The sequence below is a fragment of the Rhamphochromis sp. 'chilingali' genome (assembly GCF_963969265.1).
Source record: "Rhamphochromis sp. 'chilingali' genome assembly, chromosome: 1".
NCBI lineage: Eukaryota > Metazoa > Chordata > Actinopteri > Cichliformes > Cichlidae > Rhamphochromis > Rhamphochromis sp. 'chilingali'.
This window is the reverse complement of record NC_137929.1, coordinates 21761513-21781343: the sequence shown is the minus strand read 5'-3', so window position 1 is coordinate 21781343 and position 19831 is coordinate 21761513. Positions and strand designations below refer to the sequence as shown.

Genomic DNA, 19831 nt, shown 5'->3' with positions numbered 1-19831 from the left:
ACGTCTTCACCATTCCTACATGTCTAAATGCATTAAGTTGCTCCCATGCAATTAACAGTTTATTATATTTGAACTGATGAAAAGTTTATACCAGCCTACCACCCGTGGAGGCGGGAAAATACTCGAACAGAGCAGCCAGCATCAGTGAGATTGGTAAATCAAGCCGCTCTCTGCAGAAGCACACAAACAAACCACTCAGCTGAAGGCCAGAATTTTTTTGTTTATTTGTTTGTTTGTTTTTCCAACTGCATTTCATCCTTAATCACAGACAGAATGTAATACAGGTAATAGGACCCTTGTGACTGCATGTTTGCTTTCTTTTTTCTGTCCAATACTCTAACCCTTCATACCCTTTTAGAATCTTGCAAAAAAGGTGAGAAAGAAAAAATATTACAGCGCTCACAGTGAAGACAGTGAAAACAGCGCAGTTTATGTCACCTTCACATTTATTACATACTTTTCACAAACTGTCAATACTCTTTTTTAACACTCTTGTTGAAAAAAGTAAATAAATAAATAAATAAGATGTTTGCTTTAATTCCATCAATCACAAAGTGTCATGGGAGCATCACTTCTAAATCTATATTCCTCCCTCTTCAACAAGAAAGTACAGTTGATAAAAAAGCGTCCTGACCTGTCATGATCCCTTATCATCACAGACTTACAATAGGGTTTAAAAAAGAAAAGAAATATAGTTTTAGTTTTGTGACTGCAGAGCCCTCTGGGGATTTGATGGAAGAGCTGACAAGCAGTGACAAACTTCCTGGACTGTCCCTGTAGGTGCTAGGGTGAGTATTAAGCAGGCAGAGTGATGGCCCCTATTTTAGTCTCTGGGAGCTGATAAGGCTGAGGTTCTGAATCACACATTTACACTCGGTTATTAAAAAGCAGAGTCACTCGACTCAGGCAAGCTCTTCAGATTCAGATTGGGGCTTAAAGAAAAGAAATGAATTAACAATGGCCACCTTTGTGTCTGTCAGACTAGAATTTCAAGGACTTTTAGTGCTGAACCCATTTAAAAAATACATTCTTAATAAAATCTGTTGTGCAGTTTTAAACTTATGTGCTTGTGTTGTAATTATTTAACATCTAAAAGACTCCGAACGTCTTTATTTGCTGTGGCAATTATCCTCTCTTTTTCCCCCTCTTTCTGCACTGGAAAATATGGTTGCTGTGAAGTAACAGTTTTCAATACAATATCCCCAAGGATAGGAAACTTGCGCTGGTACATAACTGCAAAAATCAATCAAACAGCAGTGTAAAAGAAAAGGAAAAACAATTGCTGTGCTGTCCTTCTCTGTTCTATTTTTTAGTGATTAATTTGGAAGAATTACGTATTCTGATCCCAAAACACTCAAGTCCATTTGTTTCTGTTTACTGTAACTCTTGACATTCTAAATAATAACTGAGCTCATTTTAGTAAGAAATGTTTCACACTAATTAAATTTGTTTTTCTCCCCTTCCTCTCTCTACAAAGACCACTTAGAGTCTCTGCAGCTTAAATTATTGCTGTGCTGGAAATCTGGACTTTTGTGCAGCCCAGCATGATACTGTAATAATTTCTGACTAGGAACAGAAATTAAAATTATTATTTAAATTAGCAGGTCATTGTCTCATATGTTATGTGCCGGCTTTATCTTTTCTCAGAAAAAGGCTGTAAGAAAGAGCTTGAACTGGTAGATATCACACATATTTATTCTTTGTTATTCATCTGTGCAGAAACAGTTTGCTATTTCTACTGGATGTTAGTTTAGCTGTGAAATTTGTACAGGTGGTGTAAATTGGCTGATACATACCAAGTGCATACTGTATATAAGGGGAACATCACTTCCAGCACTGTAAGTAAAACTAATGGACAGCTGCCTTAAACCTGAATTTCTTTCTGTTGGCTAGAAGGGGAGACTCCTCTCTGGTTGCAAAGATACGATCTGTGCAACTCAGAAAGACTTTATTTATCCCTAAGGGGCAATTAAGAGTAATGAGTAATGAGTAACTCCTCATTAATGAAAGTACACCAATCAGGCACAATATTATGGCCACCTAGCTAATATTGGGTTTTGCTGCCTTAACCCTAGCACCCTTTAGGGGTCCACTAGACCTGTAAAGGTGTGCTGTGGTATCTGACACCAAGCTGTTAGCATCACATCCTTTCAGTCCTGTAAGGCTACGTCCACACTAATGCGTCTTTGTTTGAAAACACAGTTTTCTCTCCGTTTTGCCCAAGGAAAAACGCAGCGTTTCGAAAACGCATACATTTCAAAATGGAGCTGTCCCGTCACAGTGTGGACACTCGAAAACGCAGACTTTCTAAAACGATGACGCATTTTAGTCATGTGATGCAGTCATGTGACCAAACAACGATAGCGGAGTGCATAATACAGCAGTTGCTTTGATTGCTCTCAATTTTGACAGCCCTAAAAAAGTTTAATATCAGTTTCTACATGCTCCAGACAGCTTCTTCAAATTCTTTAATTCTCACTCGCTTTCACGCACACGCAGGACTGGAACACAAGTGTTTTTGGGCATTTCAATGTGGACGCACGACTCTGTGAAAACGACTGAAAACGCTAGTGTGGACGTGGAGCATTTTCAGACGAAAACGCCGTTTTCAAATATATCCGGGCTAGTGTGGACGTAGCCTAAGTTGTGAAGTCGGGCTTGCATCGATCACATTTGTTTGTTTAGCACATCCCACTGATGCGGGATTTGATTGTAATCTGAGGAATTTGGAGGCCAAGTCAACACGTCAAAGTCATTATTGTACTCTTTAAGCACTCCTGAACCATTTTTACTTTGTGGCAGAATATTATCCTGCTGAAAAAGGTTAGAGCCATCAGGGAATACCATTTCCATGAAAGGGTCTCTACAACGACTCTGTTGCTGCTTCACCACATTTGATTGATATTGACCACTGCAGATTGAGAACAACCCACAAGAGTACAGTTTAGGAGATACTCTGACCCAGTCACCTCGCCATCACAGTTTGGGTCTTGTCAGACTCACTCAAATCCTTACACTTGACCATTTTTCCTGCTTCTAACACATCAACTTTGAGGACAAAATGTTCACTTGCTCCCCAACATATCCCACCCACTAAGAGGTGCCATGATGAAGAGATAGTCAGTGTTATTCACTTTATCTGTCACTGGTCTTTATGTTTTTCTCTATATTTACAGAAAATTGTCTGAATGGTCTAAAAAAGAAAACAATATTCAGTGTGCAGCAGTTCTCTAGGCAAAAATGTCTTGTTGATGCCAGAGGTCAAAGGAGAATGAACTCAATGAAGGCAACATGAACTCAAATATGCAAGAATGCAAAAGACCATCTCTGAACTCACAGCACATTGAATCAAGATTCTGCTGGTTAATCAAAATTATACAACAGAAAATTAGAAAACCACTGATAGGTCTGTTGAGCCTTGACTTCTGTTGTAACATTCAGATAATACCATTTGGTGTAAACAGCATAGAAGCATGTCTTCATCCTGCCTTATACAACAGATACTATACTGGTGGTAGCGTAATGGTTTCAGGGGATATTTTCTTGGCACTCTTCAGGCCCCTCAGGACCAACTGAGCATCATTTAAAAGCCATCTTTTGATGGCTATATCCAGCAGAGTATCCAATTTGTCACAAAGCTCATCTCAAACTGGTTTCTTGAACATTCCAGTCAGTTCACTGTACTAAAACCTCATCCACAGTCACCAGTGGTGTGGTGGAATGAGGGATTTGAATCATAGATGTGCAGCTTAGAAATCTGCAGCAACTGCATGATGTTATAATATCAGTATGGACCAAAACTACTAATTATATGTACTATAATTAGGAATATTACTAGCACCTCATTGAATCTATGCTATGAAGAATTAAGGCTCCTCAGAAGGCAACAAGTCGACCATTCAGTCACGAAATCTCAAAGTAGAGTGCATCTGGGCTGACAAATCTGCAGGAATTGTGTAATGCTGGTGTTAATGTCATTGACCAACATTTATACCAAATGTTTTCAGGACTTTGTTAAATCTGTGGCTGTCATAATGCGGCTGTGTGCAGGCAGGATGAGGACCCAAACGCAAGCTCACGGAGGCAGGAATGAACTCAAAACACAGCTTTATTGCTGGAGAGAAAACCATACAACCTTAACTGGGAAACTATAACGTAATACACAGAGAAACACGGCCATGAATGAGGGAGACCATCCCATCTGGACCAAAACTCCATGAGGGCCCTAAAATGTTCAGCTCACAGAACTGAGGGAGACGCAGACATAAATACACAGAGGGTTAACGAGGGAAGTGGGAGCACACGGGGAACACAGGTGACACTGATAATCATAACAAGACATGGCAGGAGTAAACGCAACACTAACGGGAGACTGTCAAAGTAAAACAGGAAGTACAGAGAGGTTCAGACAGGAGCAGGGTGAGCACGGACATAACGGGCTGGGAAAACATGGAATAAAACACAAGGAGGGGAAACGAGGGCTCACAGATACACAGAGGGGCACACAGGGGGTAATCAAATAAGGAACATCTTAACAGAACAACCTAGAAACCATGGCATAAATAAAGAACAAAACACAGGAAAACTAAGAATGCTGGGCCAACATGGCCCAGCATCATGACAGTGGCATAAAGGTTGTTTTGAAGGTAAAGAGTGTTCCAACAGGTACTATCAAGGTGTAAAACCTGTTGTACTGACATTTATGTAAGTTCAACACAATTATTCACCACTTACTTCATCTATGACTCCAGTGTCTAGGTAATGAGTTTATCAGCACCATGTTCTTTTTGTAAGTTATAGTCCTGATTAGTATGAAATAGACAAAAAGTCAGGTATTTCAGATGTGCCTATGATTGACACCAAAGCTACAACACTTCAGCATCCTATCTGGACCAAAACTCCATGAGGGCCCTAAAATGTTCAGCTCAAAATAAATTCAAACCTATTTTCATCAGTGGATATATCAATTGAAAACAAGTTAAAAGTATCCATCCATTCATCCATCTATTCTCTTCTGCTTATCCTTATCAGAGCTACGGGGAAGCTGGAGCCTGTCCCAGCTATCATAGGCCGAGAGGCAGGTTACACCCTGGACACTTCACCAGCCTGACGCAGAGCTGGAAAAAAAAGTTGGGGTTTTTTGGGGAGTTTTTTTATCCTGTGATTGTCAGGCCAATTTTTTTTACTCAATTACTTTATATTATTTATTCTAACAATGGAGGATTAGGGTTAGGATAATGAAATAAACTTGACAGAGTGGAAAATATATTCCAGATTTCATATTTCATTTTCTAGTTGAACATGTAATGGTCACACTGTTGCTAGCTTATCATTATATCTACCTGTGTCTCAACTAGGACCACTTGATAATTCCTTTATTCAGTTTCATTAATATTTTTAAGTTTTAAACTGAAGCTTTTTTATGAATATTTTTTCAAGCCTCTTTCACATTGATGCTGTATATTGTTAGACCAGGCCAAGAAGCAATAATAAAATATTGACCAGCATAAACAAGGTCCTCTGGTCATATGTGGTTGTTAATATAATTCTTAAGGTGGGGAGCCGTCTATACAGAGCTGAATAGCGGCTGCGGCATCTTTCACAGGCCCAGAGAGTACATAATAATTTTCTCACTTTGAGCCATGAAGTCAAGCAACCAGCTACAAAATGAATCATGAGTTTATGAGATTCAAGAAAACACATACAAGACAAAACTAAGATGTATTTCACTGATGTTACTGCCTACATTTTAAGAAGACACCATTACTCATCGTATACAGCAGTGTGTCATTGCCAGTTCCCTTTGATTCATTAAAAATGCATTCGCAGAGTAAACCTTTGACTTTAAAATCTCATTCTCCTCTTTATTTTAAGAAACCACACCATGACCGTGATTCTTTTTTTCCCTCCTTCTTTCTTTTATATCAGAAATCAATGTAGGTGGCGGCATTAAACCTGACTACCATGCCTCATTCTCTTGAATCAAATAGTTCCCCCAGCACTCTATATTTATTTGTGCAGACACATACCAGAGGTGGTCAAGGTCAAAGAAGGTATCTTTTTGCTGATGCAAGAAATCCCCTTTCTGATAATACCAAATACCAAAGCTGGAGAGGCCACAGACATTAACCACAACTACAGTGAGAGAGAAACCTCAGTGAACTTTCCCCACACTGAACTAGCCAGTGATTGATTTTCTACACAGATCTCTAAACGGGTGTTACTCTCCTATCTGTAACAGTAATGAATTTCATTATAAGGCCCTGCAACACTGAGAGAAAGAGCAAGGGAGAGATGAAGATTCTGAGCAATGTCATGGAGAGAAAGAGGGAGACTAGAGAGGAAGGCAGAGCTGTCATTCAGGGTCTGTCTGTCAATACTAACGGTGTATATCCCTGTTGGCCAGATACTGAAATAACAGCCGACCACAGAGCAATTATAAATGCTGCCAAGTGCTTTTGGGCACCATGCATAACCTACATATTCCTTACCATGTCTGAGAGTCAAGGTCTTCTGGAAGTGTTTATTGTAAAGTGCATATAAATATAGACATATGAGTTTCCACTCTACTTCCTCCTCCAGCGTGTTGTAACCCGTGTGCCCTGTAACCACGGTGACCAAAGATGTCCTGAGGCTTGGGTTGTATCCAGGCCACAGTGAGTCAGGATGCATGATTGGATGACTCATTGCCTTCTTGGGGCTAAAAGAGCCCTTTCATCATTATCTTCCACTCTCTCTAATTCTCTGTCTTTCTCCTCACACCACCATCTCCTTCTCATTTTGCACTTATCTGCACTTCGGCGTTTCCCAGGTAAATAAAAGCCAGTTGGTTTCCTCCCAGACCCCCGGGGAAAGTGTTGTCGTCTGACACCACAGAGAAGTGTCGGGGCATTTTGTTGACTTGCCAGTTGCCTTATTTTCATATCTGCTCTACCCTTCTGTTTGGTTGCTAAGAAAGTGAATTGCTGCTCTATCATTTTGCGGTCATTAGTATTCATGGAGGGCCAGGTCAGGTAACCCAGGAGTGATTGCTGCTTATGAATAAGCCAAATGCCACCAGAGACTGCAGAAAAATTGTCTCTCCATTTTATTTTCTTAAGATTTTAATCTCAAGTGGACACTCACCGCGGCGTACGGCTTGTAATACTCAGACGTTATTAAAATGACTACACTTGTTATTTATTTATTCTTTATTGTTAATGAAATCAACTGGCAAATTTTCACTACAGGACCAAACATTACTAGTGAGAGCTTTGTCATTATTTATACACATTCATTTCCTCCTGAACAAAATTGATTTGACCCCATTTTCATCATGTTGCCCCAAGAAATGATTTCCCAGTTGGAGCATAATGTCATAAAAAAATATTAGGTTAACACTTAACATACACTAGAAGATTTTTATATATTTATTTTGAACTGCCTGCTTGATAAATGGGCTCAGAAATGTTGTCCTGCTAGATGAACACTGGACAAAGGGAGGAAATCAGTCTTCATGATTTAGTCTTTATGACTGCTTCATCATGCTGCTGTGATGCAGGTTTTCTTATATAAATAAGGTAGTAAAATAAGCTTATGTGAATAGTTTTCACTTGCACTTTTGCACTTGCAGTGAAGAAATTCAGAAGTGTTATTGTCGTTGTCTGCCATTAATATATGTTCACTTTTTTTGCCTGTCCTGTCTGACACAGTAGCAATCAGCATTATTGTCTGAAGGCCACAAAAATGGCCGATTTATTTTCCCAAGTGGACTGGCTTTTGCTATACTGGTCCACTTCATTGTCATAGTTTATTTGATCTCAAAAAGAGAGTTTACAAAAGGAGGAGGAAAGAAAAATAGAGGAGAAAGGGGATCAAGAGAAAAGACAGAAAATCTGCTTTACCACCTGCTAAAAACAAAACAAGCAAAAAGAAAACAACACAGTAGGGAAACCACAGCAACAACCAACATATGCATAAGTAACAGTAAATAATAAATATTGAAATTTACTGAGCAGCATGGAGGACTAATAACACATATATGTTTAGAGGCAGCAGCCAACCAAGCTAGTGTGTGTTTGTGAGTACCTGTTTGTACACCTGTGTGTGCAAGCGCGCTTGTATTCATAAGGTTTCTCCATGTAGGTGTAGGGGGGCATAGCCCTGCCCCCCAGGACATGAAGCAGGCATGAAGGAGATCCAGGCCCCAGACATCTAGAGTCCACCCGAGAGTATGAAAGCCCAAAGAGGACAAGTCATGCCACCCACCTAGAAAAGAGTTGAGGAGTGCCCCAGACAGGGCACGCCTGTATTTCTTCCTAATACACCATTATTGCGGAAAAAAAATCTTATCAATTTCAGATTATTCTACAGCATCATATGAGCCTCAAATACAAACCACCAAAGAGCCTTGATCTCACATTAAGTCTGGAATCCATCGATCCATCTTCCTACTCCTTATCTGTCTCTAAGCAGAGCTGCTCAGGTTTCCCTTTCATTACCTTTCACCACCTCTAGATCTTCTGTAGGGGAAACAAATGTGTTCCCATGCCACCCAAGAGGCAGAAGCTCTCCAGGCTGTCCTGCAGCAGGTCTCACCCACTATTTCCTACCAAATACAGCCTGCACCCTGTCTTTGGAGGCATCTTAATCATAAAAATCACTCCAGTCCCACATAGCAAAATTGGTATGGCCCAGATCTGGCCCACACATCGCAAAGAATGACGGCCCTTTGGTGGCCCAGATCTGGTTTGCCAGATGTGGCCCACACATGGGTCAGCACAAGGCCAGTTGCAGACACACTGCTGGCCCTGTGCTGGCCCATATTAGATATTGGATAAAGTGTACACTCACAAACCTGTCAAACCTGCATTTGAAACGTTGGCTACCATAGCAGTATAGTATTGCAACATGGCATTTGGATCTTCTAACTAAAACAGGAAAATAGGAACATAAACAGTGCCATCATTGCCAGACCTGGCCCACATCTGGTTGACATACACTCTGTCATGACACCAGTTAGTCAGAAGTGCCAGCTTGATGCCAGATCTGGGCTAGACCTGTTTTTTATGGGCCTGGGCCACATACACCAAACCACAATCGGGCCAGATATGGCATGCCATCACATAGACAGAGCCATCTATGCCAGGCCTGGCCCATATCTGGATGACATACCACCAAGCCAGAAGTCAGCCAGCAGTGCCGGCTTTATACCAGATCTGGGCCAGACCAGCTTGCTATGTGGGGTTGGTTTCGTTTATGTGGCGGTGCACTGGCTCAAACCTCTGATGACGCTCCTCACCCTATCGCCAAGGACAGGCATAGGCACACATCACTGCAAGCTCATTTCAGCTCCTTGTATGCCATCATATACCATACAACCCAATAAAATGTTAATAAGATATGAAAAATGTTTCTTGACCAAGATTACTCTACTTGAAATTTGTCTCTATGCTAGAAATTAGTGAAGGATCATGTCTGTGTTAGAACCTACAGCTGGGTAGCAATAGTAGGCTATAGCAATAGCTTTTTTCGACTCTCTGTGGCTCAGAAAATACATTTACAGTGAAGATAAGAAGAACATATGTTCCTGTTATGTGTGAGTGGTCATGCTCACAGGCTTGGTAAGGAAGCTAGTTCAAATTCAGCTGCTGGTCAGTCACTCACGTTTCTTCTCTAAGCATAACAAATCCCATCTCTTTGTCCTTTTTGTTTCTAATCCATCTACCTCACCAACTTCCCTGTCTTTTATACTCACTTAGACTCTAATCCCTTCACCCTGCCTTTTCCTTCAGCTTGAAATTGTATACTCCATTTCTCTCATTTTATCCAATTGTTCTGTAGTCTTTTGAACTTGTATTTAGTGTATTTTTCATCTCTTTCTTTTTCTCTGAGCCTCCTTCTTTCCTTAAATTTGTGCCTTCTTAAAATGCACTGTCTTTAATCTCTTTATACTTTCTCCCTCTTTAGTTATGTATTCCTCGTCCACTGCTGCCATGTGCAACAAGACACTTTGCCTCCCTTTATCCGAAACCCCCTTTTGTCCACTTCTGTCATGACTTTACCTCCTTTCACCCCAGGCTGTTGCTCTTGCCTTTTCATCAGTTACATGCATGCTGTGTACACCTTGCATACTGTACATACTGTATTACTCTAGTTAACCCCTTCTCATCTTTGCCCCTGAGCAATACATGTTTAATCCCTAGATTTAATTTCATCCTGACCTGTTTTTTCTTTCTTTCCTACAATTCTGACACCACAAACACAAACTCATCCTCTCAAATGTAGCAATACAAACAAACACCCACACACTGCATCAAGCTTTGTTTCTCTCTCTCTCTCTTTAATGCTTCACCCATGCATGTTGACGGCTTGTCGCCTCTGTGACATGACTTCACAGAGGTGACACTGCGTCTGTCACTTTGACAGCTGGCATTTCACGAGAATCCTCTACCTAGGGTACGCAGAGTACAGACAGGAGATAGATAGAAAGTGAAGGGGGCACACAGAGAGGAGAGCTTATATAAAGCAAAGATCAGCAAAACAATAAAATAAAACATGATGACAGATGGACAGTTTTGCTTAATATCGCTGCCCTTATCTTACCCTTGTCTATGAAGATAAAGGTGAAACTAAGTCTGCTGCTTCAAACCTATTGTTCACATGCAATTTTGGAGGACATGCTGAAGGATGAGTTTTAAAGCAAATGCTAATTGGCCAGCTTTGTTATTAAAACCATATGGTCAGCTGCAAGTCCCATCTGTAATTTCAGCTGAGCAGTCATACGTTTAATGTGCCTAAAGTGTACACTCGGTGACAATAAAGATGACATAATTGCGAGACATAAATGATAATCCTGTGAATCTGATGGTTGCATTTTATACTGCTCTATCGCCGTATTCCATAGACAATGAGCCAATGCACTGTATTGTTAGAAAGACCTGATGGGGGAACCTTATGAACTGTTAACCCTTTGAGGAAAGACGTAAGACAGGTTTGCTGTAAATGGATCTTTATAGAGCTTCATAGATCTAAATAGCTATATGAGGATGATTGGCTATGTGATCTATCACTGAAGGTTGCCAGCGTGTAAATTTTTCTATGTTGTCTATTTAATTGTTAAATACAAACTTGCAGCATAATTGAATTTATGATTGTCACTTTAATAGTATTGTTCATATCACTTGTGTGTATCATTGGTGCAAATCTAAGATCAGGTAGCCCTATTCTCACTAGCTCTAAATCAGTTCTCAAATCAATCAACCCATTTCCTCATTCACATTACAGTTTTATCATTGCTCCTGTTTCTACAGATACTGTGACTACTATCTATATTGTATTCTGAAATTACTGAATGTCATGGGTCCGCTGTGTGATTTAATTACTTTAATGGTTCACATTTGTTTGTGTTAACATTTTCAGTTGATGCAGAATTTTAGTGTGAATCTTTACTTTGACTGTAGCTGTAAAAACGATCATATTCATTTGCATGAATTCTGTAAGGTTTCAGGTTAAGAATGGAAACACAAGATGCAGAGAAGAACAAAGACAAAGTTTAATTAAATTTACTGATAAACAAAAATGCTGGCATGTTCAGAAAATGAACAAAATAATATCCAAAAAGAAAACAAGGCAAAAGTCTAATAGGCAAAAGTGAAGAAACAAAGAAAGTGGCACAAAGAGAGACAGGAAATGTTAGTTACATTACACATTCTGTAACTTCTGTCGGTGCTGTGCAATTGGAAACCGAATTTCCCGGAGGAACCCACCCGAGGGATTAATAAAGTTTTATCTATCTATCTATCTATCTATCTATCTATCTATCTATCTATCTATCTATCTATCTATCTATCTATCTATCTATCTATCTATCTATCTATCTATCTATCTATCTATCTATCTATCTATCTATCTATCTATCTATCTATCTATCTATCTATCTATCTATCTATAAAGAAGAAGAGCAAGACTGACAAGTTACCACAAACACAAAGGAATTGATCTGGAAACAAGGCACAGGTCAAACTAATGAGGACAAGCCATGTTATTGCAAAAGTGGGGGGGGGGGGAGGGGGGGGGGAGTAAGATGTATAACTACTAATAGGCCATAAAAATACTTGAAACAGGAAATGGAGAACAGAAAACTCTTTAATCAAATTGATATTTTTAATGCTCAGATATAATAATGGTTGTTATTCATCAGTGTTCAAACTGACTATTTTAAAGCAATTTAATTCAGTTTATTTCTACAGCTCCAAATCATTAAAACAATCACATCAACGCACTTTATATAAGCAAACGATGGGAACACTGGAAAGGAAAATTCCCTTTTAACTAGGGATGGGAATTGATAAGAATTCCGATTCCATTATCGATATCACTTATTGATTGGATTTTTCATTGCTTGTTTTATGGATTCTTTGGCTCCACTTTGGGAGTCACCACCATCAGCATATCAAAGCAGCATACAAGCAGCATATCAAAGACACCAGATCCATGCAAATTAATGACATGCTGTGGGCAAAATGTTTGTGCATGTTGGAGTTTTTTCCCCTATTTGTTGTGATCAGCGTTGGGCTCATTACTAAAAAAAAAGTAACGTATTGCACAGAACACTTTTTTTTAAAGTAATGCAGTACATTACTTACATTACATTACTGTAAGTAATTTGTAACACATTTGTGAATTGCTATTGCATTTATTTGTAAAATGTCCTGGAACATATTGTCTCATAATTACCATTCAACAACATAAAGCTGTAGCTACAGTGCCACACAACAAAATGGGATTGGCGTTCTCTCGGCTTTAACATCACTCTGGGTACCTGGCTAGCTTAGTGTTAGCATGCTATCTGTGAAGGTGCTTGCAAAGAGCTGAAGTTGTGTTAGCAGCTGTTTCTGTCATAGATGGAGTTTGCACTTTAAAATCACACTTCGTACTTTTGTGCAATAAAAATTAAGGTCCATATCCACGCAGTAAACTGCCCTACTAGTTTCCTCTGCCGACAACTGACATTTGTTGATTGTAGCATGAGTGCAAGAATTTATAAGCAAGATCGATAGGCAAGCAGACTAACCGGAACTGGTTTTTGTAGAAAACTGTTTCTCGATTCGCATCCCTACTTTTAACAACAAGAACCCTTTGTCAGAACAGCCATCTGCTGTGACAGGTTGTGGGTGAGGAGTGGTGATGATTAAATACAAAATGGTGTATGAACACAGAGACTTAAGAGAGGTGAGTGAAGAAGAAATACTCAGTGCATCATGGGGATCCCCAGCAGTCTTTTACAGCATAACTATAGGATGATGCAGGGTCACCTGTTTTTACCCTAACAATAAGCTTATTCAAAAAATAAAGTTTTAAGCCTAATCTTAAAAGTAGAGCGGGTGTCTGTCTGCCGAGTCCAAACTGGGAGCTGGTTCCACAGAAGAGGGGCCTCAAAGCCGAAGGCTCTTATACTACTTTTAAATACCATAGGAATCACAAGAAAGCCTGCAGTCTGAAAGCAAAGTGCTCTGTTGGGGTGATAAGGAACTATTAAGTCTTAATATTGTTGTATGTGAGAAAAAGGATTTTAAATCCAATTTTGGAGTTGGAATATAATTTCAGACATATTGCACAAATGCATGAAAGCAGTCCTATGTATTTGTCCTATGTATGCTGAAGGACACATTCTGGTCAAAAACTCAGAAAAAATTAAATGTTAATGCTGGATTAACTTCTGACTTCCAAAGGTTCCCTCTACTTGCACCACCAGTAATTTGGATTTAAAATGTTGTGTCCCAATAGCCTAGTGACTTTACCAACTCCATGAATTTTACTCAAACACCGTCATGTGGTCTGTTAAAATATTTGAAACCACTGTCCACTTATGGAGGTGATGATGTTAGCACTTCTAAAGTTTTGCATAAGGTCAAATTCCCTTTATTTTAAATTATGATTTCATTGACACCAAAGCCCAATATTTGAATTGGATATTGGTTCAGTCCTGACTGGTTTGGGTCACTATTAGTGACAATGGTACAGTCTGTTTAATTTCTGAATTTCTTTTTAAAATATGTTTTATCATCATTACACTGGTAGCTAGTGGGAGAGCACAGAGTGAAGGGCCAGCAGCTTGGAGTATTTCAGACCTGCTTCACCAACATTTCTTTACATGTTTCCAATAGCTTTTGACACAACCACCAACTGTTTTCAAGTAAGTTGACATGACTCAAAAGCTCTTACAGTGACAGAGCTTTCTCTGTAGATTTCTATCTGACTCTCACTTGCACTCTTGTTGTAACTGTTAGGTAACATTTGTTGGGAAGATTTTATTGTACTTGTGCATACTTATTTTTCACTTAATTTGTCATGATAGTTATTTATTATGTAAATAAATACTTATTCAGTAAATATATATCCATGTACAAGTTATAGAACAATGTTTAAACAATGTGTGATATTCCCTCATAAATACATTTAAAATGTATATTTTTACTTTTAAAAAGTAAAAATGCTCAACATTAACTTGCCTAGAGCTTGCCACTTATGGCTCTAGACTCTTCCGCCTTTGAGGAAAAAGTTGGATTGTTGTCTATTAAGAAAGTGAGAAATCTCAGATAAAAAGGGGTCTCGTTATACACAGAGCACTAGAGAATGAAATTCAGAAAAATAATAGAGGAAAGCATCAGAAGATGAGGGGGGGAAAGCTCTATATGTCAGAGGAAAATCCCTGAGAAAGATGAAGAAAAAGTGAGTTGAGAAAGAGCCCTACATGGATACTGCTAAATTTTTCAAAATTATTGTTTACCTACTGATAAGTACAACTTTGGAGAATATGCAAATAACTTCATGAAACAGTCAAACTGAAGTCATTAGAAGTAAGATCATTTTTGAATGATTCATGACAAAAAGATCCTAGCATACTGAGATGTTTAAAAAAGGAAAAATGCAGTGGTTATGTATTAATGTCTGCTGGGAAGTTAGCACAACTTAGCAAATTTAAAAGTTAGGTAGTTCCTGAAAAATGTAGAAAATATCTGGCAATTGCAAAACTACTAAGTAAGTTTTTTTTTAATATCACTGTAAGTGAAAATGAGTATAATGGGAAGGGAAAATAGTTTTAACTGAAAATACATTTTCTTGACATATCTGAACAAAAATGGCATTTTTAGGGTCTTTGGCTTATCCAGCTGAAAAAACAAAACCACAAAAAAAAAAAAAAACGTGCTGTGAAATAGACCTGGAAACCATTTGGCTCAGCACCATAGAGTCTTTGATGGTGGATTTTTATTTCTTTTGTGTACCAAATGCCACCAAAAACATGTTAAAGCCAATTTTCGAGAGAAAATGTGCAAAATGTAATGTGCCTCACAACAGTAGATTGGCACTTACCAAAGCATGACAGTGCTTGACAATTGCTATCTTGGCAGGGTGCACAGCCTCCCATGTAGCATTCACAATGACAATGGAGGTAATCATTATGGCATCAAAGTGGCTTGTTGTTAGGAAAAGGCAGCTAAAGCCCAGTCTGATAAGTATTCTACACTGGCTTTATTAAAATGTACTGAAGAAACCAATTATGAAGTGACGAAAGTGGGATAGATAGTTAAACTAAAATGTGATTTCATTTTAGGATCATTAATTATTTGACTCTGACTTCACTGTCACAGTTCCATGTAGGTCCTGATGATGTACATCACCAAGGCACACTTCTACTCTTTTTTTTCTGTTTGTTTGTTTGTTGTTTTTTTCAAACCAGTTACAGTTTTTTCTGAATGCTTAAACCCTAACTGTGATTCCTGTAGCACAATTCCTAAAACTATTCAGACATATAGCAATACCACTCACTGAGTTTGCAAAACTAAAAGCACAAAAACTGCTTTGCACTCAGTTTGCAATTTCGTAACACACACTTTGCAAAACTGTAGGCAGAATTCACTGCACAACACTCAATTTCCAAATTTCCAACACACTCCTAGCAAAAGTACACACATGTATGGCTATCATTAACACTAATTTGCCAACTGTCTGGCACACTTTCACATGTGAAGACTTTCTTAGATAATTAGTTCACTTTGCAATCAGCCTAAGCACTATACAGTTTTTTACAGTCGCTAACAAGCGCCTACCCATACTTCAGATACTTTTTCTAAACTCTTAACACAGACCCACACCTACAAAACACAATTGGCCAAATGGATAATATCCTTCCCAAAAATACACTTTGTTAAATATATACTAACTCCTCATTTCAAAATTAGAACACATCGTTCTCTGCACACACTAACTGTACAAAAACACTATAAATCTGACTCAAAATGAAATTAGTCTGTCAAAGAATAACACTTGTTTTCACTTCACAAGGTACATGCAGTCAATCAAAGTACACCAGGTTTCAAAATACTGGCTATTATTGACATTACAAAAACTGCATAGACTTTTATGTTTCAGTTTCACAGGTATTTGCATGCGAAACATGCAATCCACCATATTGACACCAGAAATGTCTTGGTTGGTAACTGTATGTCCACATGTACAGTAATGTTCACATTCAAAAGCATTCCAGTAAAAAGCAAACAAGTTTTTGTTTCTTTACTGTTTACCACAGGAGGTACAGTAGAAACACGGTATGATAGGACAGAGAAAGTTTTACAGTATTGCTTACAGTGAACAAAATATCCATGAAACACACAAGAGCATTCTGAACAAAAAAACAACAGCAAAAAGCCAAGATAAAAAGGGGGGGAGGGGGGCTAAAAAAAGGCAAAAAAGTTGCATCTAATCTCTGCGATCTTCAGGGTTAGGCCACATGTTTTCATCAACATCACATCTGATGTCAGCCAAGTCGATGCACCTGGGATAAAACCGCCTGGTATGTCGGATCCACCCTTGGCAATCGTCAACTGTGATGTCCCTGGAGCCAGCATCCATGGCTTCAAGGAGGGACATCTGGTCATGTGGCTGATGGTCATAAACCTTCCACCGCCATGCAGAAAAGAACTCCTCTATGGGGTTGAGGAAAGGTGAATAGGGTGGAAGGAAGAGACTCACCAGTCTTGGGTGGACTTCAAACCATGTTGTTATTGCTTGCGAGTGATGGAAAGCCACATTGTCCCAGGTAATTACAAAGGTCCTCATGTTTTCACCCTCCTGACCCTGCTCTGGAACCAGGCGCTGGTGGAGATCATTGAGAAAGGCAAGCAAGCGCTCTGTATTATAGGGTCCAACCTGACATTTGTGAAGGAGTAATCCTGCATTTGCAATTGCTGCACACATGGTAATGTTTGCCCCTCTCTGTCCTGGCACATCAACTGTGGCCCTTTTTCCAATTACATTCCGTCCACGTCGACGCCTTTTGGCCAGATTGAATCCTGCCTCATCGATGTATATGAATTCATGAGGGGCCTGGTTGGCCTCCAATTCCATAACTCTCTGAAACAAAGTTTATGTAAGTCATGTTAGTACTGTATACCATACTGTACTGTAACCTAGTATTGTGTAGGTTACCTACTTGCAAAGTGCAAAGCTTATAGAACTGGACATTGGATTGAATATACACTATACCTGGACATATTGTCGTCGTAGCTCCTTGACCCTCTCACTGTTCCTCTCAAAGGGAACAGTGTAGAGCTGCTTCATCCGCACTCTATGTTTGGACAATGTCCGCGAAATGGTTGTGAGGCTGATTCTATCGATATTGTCGAATATCTCATGGTCCGCCACAATTCTGGTTTGTATTTCACGCAGTTTTATTGCATTATTTGCAGTAACCATTTCCACAATGGCAAGCTCCTGATCATTACTGAGGAGCTTTCCTCTTCCCCCAGAGGGTGGAAGACGTTGCATTCTTTAGAAAGACAGACAATTCAACATATGCATTACTGTATGACCATATTGACATGTCAAGTGAGAATAGGAACAATCCATGTAAAATGCAATACTTACCTGTTGGTTTGTTGAAAGGTGCGTATAATGGAGGCAACCGTTGACCGCCTCAAATTGGGCTGCACTCTTTCACCAGCCTCTCTTAGTGAAAGACCATGGTTGATTACATGGTCAATGATAGTGGCACGGATTTCATCACTGACTACTGTTCTTGCAGCCCTTGGAATGCCACCACCACGCATTCTTACACCTCTACCTTGCCCTCTCCTTGGGCCTGCTCTTCTCTCTGGGCCCCTTGCTCTTACTCCTCCTCGACCAGACATTACAGTGTTTGTCTTTTTTTTGTTTCCAAAAACATCACTCCTCAAGGTCTTGCCTTATGAACCCCACTGAGTCTAAGCCAGAATGGAAGAAGGTGTGGTTGGCCCAATTTACCCAACATAAATCAGCTGTGTGTCAATTATTCAATTGTTTGTTTGTTTACAGCTGAGATATATTTTTGATATTGATATTGTTTTTGTACTGATATCATTGCAGGGGCAGAGGTTTTTATACTGTATCTACGGTTTGGAATATTGTTTTTGCTATTGTGGGATGTTGTGTGTTAACATTCGTAGATACTACAAGAACAGTCCATAGTTTTGTTGGGAGGTATAACTTGTCTGTTAAGAAAATGTAAGCATTGTGGAAATGTGTTCACTGACTGCATATTGGGTGAACACGACATGAAATGTGTGAATGGTATGGCCACAACAGACCGATCCTGTGCTAATTGTGTTTAGAGTTTTGCAAATGTGACAACTGTTTGGACAAACGCTTGTTAGCGACTGTAAAAAACTGTAATACAGGTAAGCTGTGTGTGCGGAGTACAATGGAGGGAGCAGAAAGAGTGAGAAGTAGAGGAGGCCGAGGAAGAGGACGTGGAGGTGAAGAAGTAGGATGAAGAGGACGACAAGGACAAGGAGCAAGAGGAAGACGAGGAGGGGGGAGAGGAAGATGAGGAGGGGGGAGAGGAAGGTTAGGAAGAGTAAGAAATAGAATTGCTGATGACATCAGAGCTACAATAGTGGACCATGTAATCAACCGTGGAATGACCCTGAGGGTAGCTGGCCAACGGGTCCAGCCTAACTCGAGCCGCTACACTGTAGCAAGTACCATAGGGACATCTTGAAATGAGAATCGGTGAGTACAGTCACTTTGCACAAAGATTTGTAGCACTGCCATATGCCAATGAGAAACACACCAATACCATTGATGTAAAAATACTGAAATTGTTACTTTTACAGAATTGCTAGATGACCAGATGCTGGGGCAGAGGAAGCATGTTCACTGCAGACCAAGTAACCCATATAGTCATTATGGCGATTGCAAATAATCCTATACTTGGAAATAAACACTTGTGTTTGTTTTGATGTGTTTGAATAAACACCAGTACTTGAAGTTTGGATCCCTCTATGCTTATGGATCTATGACAGAAGTATGAGCTCAAACTGACATAGCCTACCTTGTGCACAGAGAAAGCAAAAGCCAGATGTGTTTTGTATTCATACCATCAGTGTGCAGTTGGCGCATTGTGTGCTTAGTAGATGATGGCTTGTGTGTACTGTTTGATACGGAAACACCATTTTTACGAAGGTGTGAAGAGTTAATCTAGCTGTGTTTGCTTTTGCAAGAGAACTACAATGTTTTGATGATTGGGTGACAGGTTTTCTTATTTGTGTGAAGAGTTTTGCAAAATTAGCCAATAGTTACAAAAAATGTGCTTAAGCAATCAGAAAAAACTGTAAATTACAATACTTCTGAATTTTGAAATTCACAACCTCACTCACAAAGGTTCTATTCAGCTGTTTTGTTACAGTTTTTTCTGAATGCTTAAACTCTAACTGTGATTCCTGTAGCACAATTCCTAAAACTATTCAGACTTATAGCAAAACCACTCACTGAGTTTGCAAAACCAAAAGCACAAAAACTGCTTTGCACTCAG

At 39.4% G+C, this 19831-nt stretch overlaps 1 protein-coding gene and 1 long non-coding RNA gene across 2 annotated transcripts in view; both read right to left on the bottom strand.

The window, feature by feature from the left end:
- The window catches only part of LOC308395676, a 382280-nt gene that overhangs the window by 271880 nt on the left and 90569 nt on the right, over positions 1–19831 (bottom strand). The gene's annotated exons all lie outside the window — the stretch shown is intronic.
- On the bottom strand, positions 16087–18624 carry LOC308402848 (uncharacterized protein). Its single transcript, XM_080891957.1, has 3 exons — positions 17908–18624; positions 17527–17809; positions 16087–17394 (listed from the first exon to the last, which is right to left on the bottom strand). The coding sequence occupies exons 1-3, from the start codon at positions 18168–18170 to the stop codon at positions 16741–16743; spliced, it is 1200 nt and encodes a 399-aa protein (XP_080748083.1). The 5' UTR covers positions 18171–18624; the 3' UTR covers positions 16087–16740.

What these genes read in the sequence shown, in the direction of transcription:
- LOC308402848 (XM_080891957.1), bottom strand. Translation starts at nt 18,170, where the DNA reads ATGTCTGGTCGAGGAGGAGTAAGAGCAAGGGGCCCAGAGAGAAGAGCA. An exon ending in ACCTTTCAACAAACCAACAG is followed by an intron (nt 17,810 to 17,907) that starts GTAAGTATTGCA and finishes GTCTTTCTAAAG; the next exon opens with AATGCAACGTCTTCCACCCT. An exon ending in TACGACGACAATATGTCCAG is followed by an intron (nt 17,395 to 17,526) that starts GTATAGTGTATA and finishes ACTTTGTTTCAG; the next exon opens with AGAGTTATGGAATTGGAGGC.